Here is an 11,940-nt window from a genome sequence, read left to right as displayed (position 1 = left end):
TTTTGGGGCCCCCCCCCCCCCCCACACACACTTCTAGCTGTCAATATGAAATTTTTTTTCGTCCGTACATTAAATAACGATAGAGCCTCCTATATTTTTTTTGAAAGTTATATGACAAGCATTATTATAAGATACAATTCTTCTAGTATTAATATGATGAAAGTATATGTTAAAAATTTATATAATTTAATTCCTAAAAAATAAAATCTGACAAGTTAGAGCATAATAATAAACTTATTCACGCACGTTAGAGGAAAAAAAGAGAAAGAGAGGCTTTTTTTTTACGTTTACTTTTGTAGTAGATATTATTATTTATCGGGTCATAATCACATTCGTTACCAACTTTTGTAGAAAACAAATCTTACACTTAAAAGGGAAAAACTATTTTTGATAAAGCAAATATTTTTACCATTATTGTTGACTCATTTCTAATGTCTAAACTTGTTGCTTTCCTTTCATATCAATTATTTGTCCTCTGACGCAATTATTTTAGAAAATGATATCGATCTACAGTACCGCCTTACTTCTAAAATTGGATATGTTTACATCACACTCATCTTCTTTAGGAAACTAATTAAAATGGAAGAAAATTAATTAGAGTTGCAAAATTTTATTTCTAAAGCTAATCTTTTTGTTCAATGTAGTTTCATTTGCATTATTAACGTCATATTTAGGATTTTTACAACATAGGTGCACCACTAATTTCTTTAGGTAAATTACTCTAACATTCAACCACATGCATTATTTGGGCACCATTTTTTGAACATGAATGCCAGTAGATAATATTAAATCAATTTTAAGAAATTTGTATATAAAATATCCGATTTACCAAAGAGATTATAAATACACGGTAAATTAAGCTATAAATCGGCTCTTGTTTGCATACACTCAAGATGCGCATCTAATTTCTAAGAGAAAGTAATAAATAAGAGAACAAATTCATTTGGTTTGTGCTTTCTGTTCAGACAAAGGAAAAGAACGAATTTTCCCTCTATTCTTTACTCTCTTTTTAAAAAAATTCTATGCTTTTCCATATATAAAGAGAATTTATTCAACTTGGATCAGAAAGAATCAATAACAATAACGACTTAATTATTTTGACAGGCGATTCCAAGGGAAGCAAGTCAATATGCAATTGGAGAATCTAAGTATTATATGGTACTAGTATGGTGTGCCATTATTTGGCAATTCGCGCTATTGGGGTTAGTCGGAGTTATTTTTTATTCTTCCTCTTTACTCTCTGGAATTATAGGCGCTTTTTTACTTCCTGTTACCGAAGTTTTGGCTGTAATTTTGTTCCACGAAAAATTTCAAGCGGAAAAAGGAGTAGCTATTTTTCTAGCTCTATGGGGATTTGTTTCATATTTTTATGGTGAATATGAACAAGGGAAGAAGGAAAAGAAGATGAAGTTAAAGAAAAAAGAGAGTCAAATATCTCAACAATTAGATATGGGCCAAACAGGCGCAGGACATGTTGTGTAGCAAATTTAATGTAATGGCCAAATAATGCATGCACTATTTTATTTTGTTGTACTTGTATGAAAATTAATTAATCATTAGGTGTAAATTTCTGTTCTTCATTTAAAAGATGTGACTAGAATTTATTGGTTACCCCACAACTACTCAATAGACCCTGTTTAATAAGACCTTTTCTCCCACAAATTGTTTAAAATAGTTGTGTTGATGAAGGGATTATTATGAAAGAATGAAGTTTATCCCTCGTAGTATAATGTAATCCAATAATGTAACCTGTTTATATTATGCATATAAGTCAAGTTTATTTTTTTGCTACTTCATTTGTTTATCCGAAAAAACAAAGCAAATTAAACGGCAGGTCACGTCAAAGACAGGAATTAAAATGCAACATATATTATATCTACCCATTTGTCTTTCTCAATTATCGAACCGCTTAACACTTGTTGAAATTAATTAAAGTTAATTATGAGGTAGGTATCTTAATTAGGCATTAGTCAATCTACACATTTTTAATACCTCAACTTTAACGACTATTGCCAATCTCTGATTGTAGTTTGACCATCAAATTACTGGAAAATCGAAAGATTTTAAATCTTTATAAAGAAGATTCGTTTGTTAAATTGTTCATTTGTTGGATCACTTGAATATGTGAAATATGAAACCATTTCACATTAACTAAAAAAAAAAGAAAAGGAGTAGCTTATGTAGTTTAAGTTGTAGTGATTTAACAAGAAACTATCAACCGAGCGTATATATAATAGTAAAGTAATACGTATATATTTTGGAGGGTTGAGGGGGATTTAACCACAAGTTTACCGATTAAAAAACAAAACAATAACTAAAAAAAATTGATTTTACTTGAGAATTACTCAAAGAAAGTTTTCCTTCATACATGCTTTAGGGTGTGTTTGATAGGGAGGAAAACGTTTGTCTATTTTTTCGTGTTTGACAGGTCAAAATATTTTGAAAATATTTTTTCAAGAAAAATGTCTTCCATAATAGAAGTAGGAAGAATAAGTTTCATAAGTGACATTATATATTCTAAGTTCATTGTTTCCTCTCCACCCACATTCTTTATCATCCCACCCCCACCAGCCCGAACCTTGCTCCCCACCCATCTCATTATTCTCATCCTTATAGTGTTTTGTTAGCTAGATTACATATAAAGGCTATTGAGATGTAACATATTTTTGCTTACTTGGTATACACTAGAAAATACTTTATTTGTTCCCTTTAATTATTTGTCCACTTTGGACTTTACATATTTTTTAAAAAATAATGACATGTATTTTACCATAATACTCAGATAATTAATTGGTGTTTAATTAATCTTTGGTTTTGATAAATTATTTGAGCAATAAGTATTTGATGTTGAAGGTAAAATATGAAGATATTTTTTTTAATATGTTAAAACTGACAAGTAAAAGTGACAAGTGATAGATAGAACGTTAAATACTTCATATGGTCCTTAATATTGTGAGGGAAAACCCATTAAATGATGGTCCAAAGAGGTGGATATCCGGATTCAAATAACTTGAAAACTCTTTATCTCTTACATTGTGTCAGAACACAATAAGATCAATTGAACCAAAACCACTTAATCAATATGCAAATTCTAGATATGTTGTTTTCTCCCACTGGGATAACTAAATCTAACAAATATTATATTTATAGGGTCATAATATTAATATAATCTTTCTGTACACACATTTACATTTACTTTAGATTCAATGTGGTACGTTCATTTTCATTAGGTCAACTCAATTAATATCAGCAATTTGTCCAAAGTCAAATAAGTGAACAACACTCAAAAAGTATAAGTGTAGTACCTTTCAGAAAATAGCGGGTGTAATGTGAGGTCTCTATCCTATCATTTGTATAGTTAAATCGTTAAGGCAATAGTCTAAGTCAAAAATTTCGTTAAAGATATTCAAACATTAAAGAACAAATAATTTTTATATCATCAATATGAATATATGCAGCAAATGTACAAAAAAACGATAAATAGCTATACTAAAAATGATTTTTTCTTTTTTTAAATCCAGACCTATTGACAAGTATCCTGTCACTCGGATAAAACCAACATTTCCTACGAAAAAAGTATCAAACCAAAAGTCGACCTTAAACAATTATTTTAAAATAAAAAAAAACAGAAAGGTTTCCATTCAACTCAATATTATATTTGAACACATATAATAAGGTTATAGATTTACCTACATATATCAAAAGAATATGCAAGTTATTTAGTGAAAAATTAGTTGGGCTCAAATGTTTTGGGTTCTGTTGGGCTTAAACAATGTTATTGGGTCCGCTTCCTAAACTAGGTCTCTTTATTGATTAATTTGAAGGTGTTTTCTTTAAAATTCAATATATTATATTTTCACATTATCATTTTATCCTAAGGGGTCATTTGGTTGATGCTTAGAGTATAGAGATTAGTTAGGAATAATTTAGTTATTTAATCTTCTATCTTACGTAAAATAATACATAAATTGATATAGTATACATGCTTTAATAATGTTGGATTGTAAACTAGCAATCAAATGCCGCACTTGTGTGTTGAGTTTTATATTTGACTCACATGTAAATTCCTTTTTATTTTTTTTAAATTTCATGTCTAGTCATACCCTTTCACATAAAACGAGGAAGGTGAAATAATGTATACTCCACATTTTAATGGGAAACTTCACAAATAGACAATTTGAGGACCCTTATTTAAGACATAGCCGAAATTCATAAATTATTGTAATTTAGCCTTTTTTGAAGTTAACTTCAGACTCGTGAATTTATAGTTTTGAAAATTTTCTGACATGCTGCATAAATTCAAACTTGGACATTTATGCATGAAAAAATAATGTGTTAAATGATTCTTTGTATATCCTTAATAATTTTGAATTCCTAATTAGTTGTGTAAGTTTGCAGGGTTATAAAAACAGACTTTGATGCTAATCCATGACGCTAAATTAATTGCATTAGTATGTGAAAAAGGGAAAATCATGCTAAATCAGAATTGGTACTATTGTAAATTGTAACAATAATTACATGAGCCTCATCATGGTCTAATTCTACAAAGAAAAATAATAAAAAAATAAAGTGAATGGTCTTGTTGCTTATGAAGAAAACAAATGAGACAACAAGACAAGTCCTACTTATGACTGAACAGTCGAGTGACAAAAAATTTAGAGAACAAGCAGCTAATGCCAGAACCGTTGTGTCATTGTAACCAATGTTCGAGGTCATCAGGGGCGGCTCAACGTAATTGGAGGCCTAAAGCGAAAATTTCAATTTGAGGCCTAAAATATAAACAAACTTCGTATACGTATTTATTCAAAAATTATTTTTCTTACACTATTTAGATGAAAAATATTAGTATTTAATATTATTTTTTCAGTTATTGATTTTAGGTAAGATTTTATCAACTCAATATTGAAAAACATCCTTTCAGTGAGGTGATAATAATATGAATTGTTAATATAATTCTATAAGTAAAGTTGACAAATATTAAATAAAGATAAGAGTTAGAACCATAGAATCTGATACAAGAAGATGATGCCTTGATTTACCACATTTCTATATGTTTGTTGTAAATTTGTAATGCTTGAAACGAAATAAAAAAGAATTTGTAATGCTCTTTGCTCAACCCTCTTCACTATTAATTCTTAAATTTAACAAAGGACAACATATGTTAAACTGAGTAAAATAATATTTTTTTAAAAAAATATACTTTTTATCATAAATAATCAATTTTTTCTATAAAAAAATTAACACAATTTATTTTTGATAAAAATTAGGGGGCCTAAGGCATAAGCCTTATTTTACAAAGGGAAGAGCCGTGGGTCGAATCAGAATTTGAAATTTATGAATTTAAGATTTAGTTTTCTTTAAGTTAAAAGTTCTAAAGTGTAATAATTTGTGCAAACTCGATAAATTTCTCAAGTGAAATAGAGAGTTTCAATCAAAGTTAGTGAATTTGACTACTCATAAACTATATTCTAGCTCCGTCTCCTAATGATACCAAAACGACTTTGCCCTGTTCAATGACGAATCCCTCAATCATTTACTTATCCTCACAATTATTTATTGTTCTACATACTTGGATTTGGATTTTTCACTCCCTCCAACCCAATTCACCTATTTTTTATTACAAAAATTTCATATACAGTTAAATATTTTCACATAAATCGAGACGAAAAAATCAATCAATATAGACAAAGTTCAAGAAAATTGGAAATGGATAATCAAAGCAGCAAATGGAGAAAATTTATACTTGTACTCAATTGTATCGCTCTTGGCATAGGCTATTGTGGTGGTCCTGTAATCTCACGTCTCTATTTCCTCCACGGTGGCCAAAGAATTTGGCTTTCGAGTTGGCTAGCATGCATTGGATGGCCAATTATTCTCATTGTTCTCATCATCGCTTATTTTTACCGTCTAAAAACTCAGGGCTCTGATATCAACTTTTTATGTATAACTCTTCAGGAGTTCACATCATCAGCCGCGTTAGGTATTCTAGTCGGCCTAGCTGGTTATCTTTACACGTGGGGACCCGCAAAACTCCCTGTTTCTACTTCAACCGTTATTTATGCAGCACAACTCGGATTTACCGTGATATTTGCTTTTCTTATAGTAAAGCAGAAATTGACTGCGTATTCGGTGAATGCGGTTGTTTTATTGATTGTTGGAGCGGGAACTTTAGCGCTACGAGCGGAGAGTGATCGACCAGAAGGGGAGTCAACTAAACAATATGTTTTGGGGTTTGTAATGACACTTTTGGCTGCTGCTTCAACAGGGCTTGCTCTGCCTCTACTTGAGTTGATTTACATCAGGGCTAAAAAAAATGTAACTTACATTATGATTTTGGAGATTCAGATGATACTTAACATTTTTGCTTCGGCTTTTTGCACTGTTGGAATGATTGTAAACAAGGATTTTCAGGTAAATATATGCATCCCTCTTTTTTGTTAATTAAATTAAGAATGTGTTTTGTATGAGAGAAATAATTTCAATTTTTCATGTTCGGTTGATCAACAGAGATAGGCTGGACCAAATGAGTATGTGTTACTGTTACTATTACAAGTCAAAATGGTTCTTAATTTATCTACCATAAAAACAATTACAATAACAAAGGAAGAATTGTCTATTGAACTATATATATCCACAAGAAAAATAAATAAATACTTCATTTCATCCATCAATTATTACCTTTCCCTAATGAATTTCTACTAAACATGAAGTATTTTGGTAACTCTGGATGCAATTATTGCAGGCGATTTCGAGGGAGGCAAGCCAATTTGAGCTAGGAAAAGCTAAATATTATTTGGTGCTAGTATGGAGTGCTATTATTTGGCAATTTTCGACACTAGGAATCGTTGGAGTAGTCCAATATGGTTCATCATTGCTGTGTGGAATTTTAATTGCTTTGTTACTTCCACTCACAGAATTATTAGGTGTAATTTTATATCATGAAACATTTCAAGTTACAAAGGGTCTTGCTATATTCCTCTCTCTTTGGGGATTTGTTTCATACTTCTATGGTGAAATGAAACAAAGCAAGAAGAAAGAGGAGAGTCCAATTCCCCAAACAGAAATGGTTCAAACCTCACCTCTGATCTCTTTGTAATTTAATTATGTAATTTTATTTTATTTTGTATGATGTTTTCTTTGTAATTTAATTATGTAATTTTATTTTATTTTGTATGATGTTTTAAATAATTTCTACTTTCATGTATAGTTAAAATGATGGTTTAGTTGGAGCAGCCTATCAGGCTTTTGTTGGACTCAGTGAGCACTGACCCATGATCCTTCCACTACATAGAGCGGAAGTTATTCGTTGCTCTGTGAAACCAGCCTCACGCGGTCCACCCCACTTTAAGAGCCAAGCGGCCCATGCATTCGCTTGGGCTACATGGCCCAACTCTATGCTTGGATAGGGCAGGCCAGTGAATAGCCCACAAAGTCCAACCTTCTGGATCAGCCCAACATTCCACCACATTAATGCCCTCATTCAAGTTACAAGCCCACGTTACGAAGCTCGGCAAATAGTGTTCGTTTCTAGTTACTTATAAATAGGAAATATCAATCTTTCTTTGTAGATGTGGGACAATCTATTTTCTTATTATTATACAATGTACCATTAATTGTGAAAACTTAAGGTAATTAGGACTTAATTAAACTCTAGATCTATGAACTAAACAAGTGTTAAAAGATCACTAAAGACGCAGAATTTCGTCCAATTATATGTATGCCCTAGTGTTGGAGTTAATAGAAGGAAGGCCGAAACGATGATTTATCATGGGATGATATTTAAATACCCTTACAGATGAACTCTCTCTTAATAGAAGTTAAAATGATTATTTGAATCAAAAACATGTTTTATTGATTAAAAAACAGGTTTAGTCTATTGTTAAAACAGGTTTAGTCTATTGTTAAAACAAGTTTAGTCTATTGTTAAAAACATTAACTCCTAACTTGAATGTTAAATTACTATAATATCCCTAACTTAGGTTGTGACTTTTTCGATGAGTTGTGACCTTTTTTATAAGTTGTGACTTTTTTCGAAGGATTGTGATTTTTCGATGAGTTGTGACTTTTCCAAAGAATTGTGACTTTTTCAATAAGTTTTGACTTTCCCAAAGGGTTGTAACTACTCAAAAGGTCATGACTTTTCCGATAAGACACAAAAAATACTTGTTTATACCACCCTTTGTTGACTATAAATAGACGGATTTCCTCACATTTTTTTCAACCACAATTGTTTTTAATCTTCTACTCTTCTTCTTCTTATATTTTAAAATATTTCGTGTGATTTATTATCATTGAGTGAGTTCGAATAAGGCTGGAAGTGATGCCTTCTCTCTTAGTATATGCTGATTATTGTCGAATTTGTGAGTGGAAAGAAAGATTTCTTTTTGGTGAAAACACAAAATGTAAATTTTTGTCAGTGTATTACTTGTGTCATTAGTTGTATGATAGCCTGGTGCTGCCTTTTCTGCAATAATTTTATCATATCAAAATTAAATCAGTTTCTAATAGTGGTCCATTTGTTACTTGCTAAGTGCATGGTTGTGGTGTTAACTCCCCTTTGATGATATGCTTCAATGTTCTTCCAACAATAGAAGAATTAAGCAAAAAAGGAGAAATTTTATGTTGAGGATTACAGGAAATGTATCTATCCTTTCCCTTCACTCAATATTTCTCTGGTGTCTTTACATTGCATTTTGTACCTTCACCTTTTCTCTTCTTTTTAACAGTTTGTGAAGGAACACATCGTCATTATTATTGTCAAAATGCGGCTGTCTTTACTTCCCCTTTTGATAGTGATCTTTAATGTTTGAGTGGACTGCCTTGTTTATTTTCCTCAAAGTTGTTGACTGATGAACTTCTCGATTGGCACTATCGAAAGGCCATCAATTTGCATAATTTATACATTAGTATGTAATGTTCCAATATATGAAGTTAACATGATGTAGTATAAATTCATTTGTTTTTTTTTTAACAATTTCTCATGTGATGTAAATATATGCTTCTGAACATCTTCTTCCAAAATTATTGAACTTCTCAAGAGTTATAGAATTGTCACAATTAGTTTTTTTTTATGCTCAAGACAAAAGAATGACTTTATTTATCAATTGTCGAATTCATCATTGCTATAGAGAAGTTATAATACTTTATGGCGGCAGACAAACTTGCTCTCCTTGCTCAAGTTGGACTCCTAGACAGAAATGAAAGATTCTTCACCCAAGCTATTTACAATTTAGAATGTATTTATTAAATTTAAAACAATTAACTATAATTTGTTAAGGCTTTGTCTATTATTGAGATTCCAAACTACTACTCTTTTGTCCATTATTCTTGAGGAATGAATAATAGGGAACAATCATCTATTTTTTTCAATCTAGGTAGCACAAATTATCAACCGAAAATAAAAGAGGAGTAAAACAATACAACTTGGATTTCATTATCGGAGAATATGACACATGGACCAACTCAGTTTCGTTATATTTAAAAAATTTTGTCTGTTAGATTTGTTTACCAGCCAAAATATAAGCTTTTTTATTGGTTAAGGGGTGAACCAATAAAAAAGCTTTTTTATATATATACAAAAATTACTGAATACCTATAAATATTTAATTACAAATCTAATTATTTGTGTCGGCTCTATGATTATAAAGAAAGAGACATGTGGACAATGAGTTTGTGCTTTTAAATTGCTGCACGAGAATATTATTACTGTTTTGAGGCGGCTTTGCTCTGCTCCATGATCATTATTACACCAACCCTACGTTTATTAGCAAAAACTAATTATGTCAAAGCAAGTCATACAATCAATTATTTTAGAGTTGATAAACTCTAAACAATAAATTAGGACAAACATTAATACGTTGATTAACTTCATTGTTACTGTAGTTGGAAACTTTTACAAACGAAATGTATGATACATAAATATAACACACTATATATAGTCACATATTGGACATACGTACCTCTTGCCCATAAAATTAAGCTATAAGCATTAAGCACTGTTGGAAGAAAAAACAAATGTTATCTCATAAGCGCATTGCAATGGCTTATACATATTACTCTCCGCCTCCACCTACTATGCCGTCGAATAATCCGAAACCGCCACCTCCGGCGGTGGCAGTTCCTATAACCTCACCTCCAAATTTAACACCTCCCGGAGGTGGTAATAATATGTCACCTTCAAACCCACCCACACCACCAACATTGCCACCACCACTATTTCCTCCGCCTCCTTCATCAAGTTCAAATCCTGGATCAACCAATGCTCCTCCTCCACCACCACAAACTCCGAGTTCACCACCAAACTCTTCTAGAAGTCCTATTTCACCTCCACAAATTCCGAGTTCACCACCAAACAATTCCAAAAGTCCTCTTTCACCTCCAGAAACTCCGAGTTCACCACCAAACTCTTCTAGAAGTCCTATTTCACCTCCACAAATTCCGAGTTCACCACCAAACAATTCCAAAAGTCCTCTTTCACCCCCACAAACTCCGAGTTCACCACCAAACAATTCCAAAAGTCCTCTTTCACCCCCACAAACTCCGAGTTCACCACCAAACAATTCCAAAAGTCCTCTTTCACCCCCACAAACTCCGAGTTCACCACCAAACAATTCCAAAAGTCCTCTTTCACCTCCAGAAACTCCGAGTTCACCACCAAACTCTTCTAGAAGTCCTATTTCACCTCCACAAATTCCGAGTTCACCACCAAACAATTCCAAAAGTCCTCTTTCACCTCCAGAAACTCCGAGTTCACCACCAAACTCTTCTAGAAGTCCTATTTCACCTCCACAAATTCCGAGTTCACCACCAAACAATTCCAAAAGTCCTCTTTCACCTCCAGAAACTCCGAGTTCACCACCAAACTCTTCTAGAAGTCCTATTTCACCTCCACAAATTCCGAGTTCACCACCAAACAATTCCAAAAGTCCTCTTTCACCTCCAGAAACTCCGAGTTCACCACCAAACTCTTCTAGAAGTCCTATTTCACCTCCACAAATTCCGAGTTCACCACCAAACAATTCCAAAAGTCCTCTTTCACCCCCACAAACTCCAAGTTCACCACCAAACTCTTCCAAAAGTCCCATTTCACCTCCACAAACTCCGAGTTCACCACCGAACTCTTCCAAAAGTCCCATTTCACCTCCACAAACTCCGAGTTCACCACCGAACTCTTCCAAAAGTCCCATTTCACCTCCACAAACTCCGAGTTCACCACCGAACTCTTCCAAAAGTCCCATTTCACCTCCACAAACTCCGAGTTCACCACCGAACTCTTCCAAAAGTCCCATTTCACCTCCACAAACTCCGAGTTCACCACCGAACTCTTCCAAAAGTCCCATTTCACCTCCACAAACTCCAAGTTCACCACCCAACAATTCCAAGATTCCACCCTCACCAACTTCTTCACCATCAAATGCCTCGCAATCTCCAACTTCTTCTCCAGGAGTACCACCATATTCTCTGCCACCAAAAAACTCACAATCACCAAGGTTAGCACCTTCATCACCAGATGGTGATAAAGTTCCAACACCCTCTCCATCGACCCCCTATTCAAAACTAAGTCCACCTCCTTCAGCATTAACACCACTTCCATCACCAACTTTTCCTTCAAGTACCTTTCCTCCTCCACCATCAAGTAATAGTATTGATGTTGCCCCACCTTCAGGGGGAGGCGGAAAACACACTACAATTATCGCGGTAGGTGTATCAATCGGGGGTCTTTTCTTCATAGCATTTGCTATTGCTCTCTTTTGCTTATATAAGAAGAAAAAAAAGCGTGTCATGGCTCCAGCAGCAGCTTCTTGCTGATGTATACATATATCAATAATGCCGATACGTAAAGCTACAACTTCTGTATTATTTGATTGTTAATATTTGTATCTTGTACGCCATTTCTTCTAATAAAAATGTTATTGCTATTTGTGTTAATTTTTCATGTTA

General features: G+C 32.9%; 3 protein-coding genes across 3 annotated transcripts in view; 2 read left to right on the top strand and 1 right to left on the bottom strand.

Annotated features, from left to right (window-relative positions):
* The window catches only part of LOC102593174 (purine permease 1-like), a 3,600-nt gene extending 1,879 nt beyond the window's left edge, over window positions 1-1,721 (top strand). The window contains exon 2 of the mRNA XM_006338041.2: window positions 1,105-1,721. Coding sequence (XP_006338103.1) covers window positions 1,105-1,482 — 378 coding nt within the window. The 3' untranslated portion in view covers window positions 1,483-1,721. The remainder of the gene's footprint in view (window positions 1-1,104) is intronic.
* Window positions 1,722-5,689: 3,968 nt separating this feature from the next.
* On the top strand, window positions 5,690-7,111 carry LOC102592834 (purine permease 3-like). Its single transcript, XM_006338040.2, has 2 exons — window positions 5,690-6,411; window positions 6,743-7,111. The coding sequence occupies exons 1-2, from the start codon at window positions 5,707-5,709 to the stop codon at window positions 7,094-7,096; spliced, it is 1,059 nt and encodes a 352-aa protein (XP_006338102.1). The 5' UTR covers window positions 5,690-5,706; the 3' UTR covers window positions 7,097-7,111.
* Window positions 7,112-9,876: 2,765 nt separating this feature from the next.
* Window positions 9,877-11,783, bottom strand: LOC102592494 (glycine-rich cell wall structural protein-like). The gene is made up of 3 exons (XM_006338039.2): window positions 11,616-11,783; window positions 11,060-11,546; window positions 9,877-10,987 (listed from the first exon to the last, which is right to left on the bottom strand). Exons 1-3 carry the CDS (start codon window positions 11,781-11,783, stop codon window positions 10,053-10,055), a joined length of 1,590 nt encoding a protein of 529 aa, XP_006338101.2. The 3' UTR covers window positions 9,877-10,052.
* Between the last annotated feature and the right edge of the window lie 157 nt (window positions 11,784-11,940).

Source organism: Solanum tuberosum, unplaced genomic scaffold, assembly GCF_000226075.1.
Source record: "Solanum tuberosum cultivar DM 1-3 516 R44 unplaced genomic scaffold, SolTub_3.0 scf00002, whole genome shotgun sequence".
NCBI classification, from domain to species: domain Eukaryota; kingdom Viridiplantae; phylum Streptophyta; class Magnoliopsida; order Solanales; family Solanaceae; genus Solanum; species Solanum tuberosum.
The sequence above is the reverse complement of the archived record's forward strand: the minus strand, read 5'-3'. Positions and strand labels throughout refer to the sequence as shown.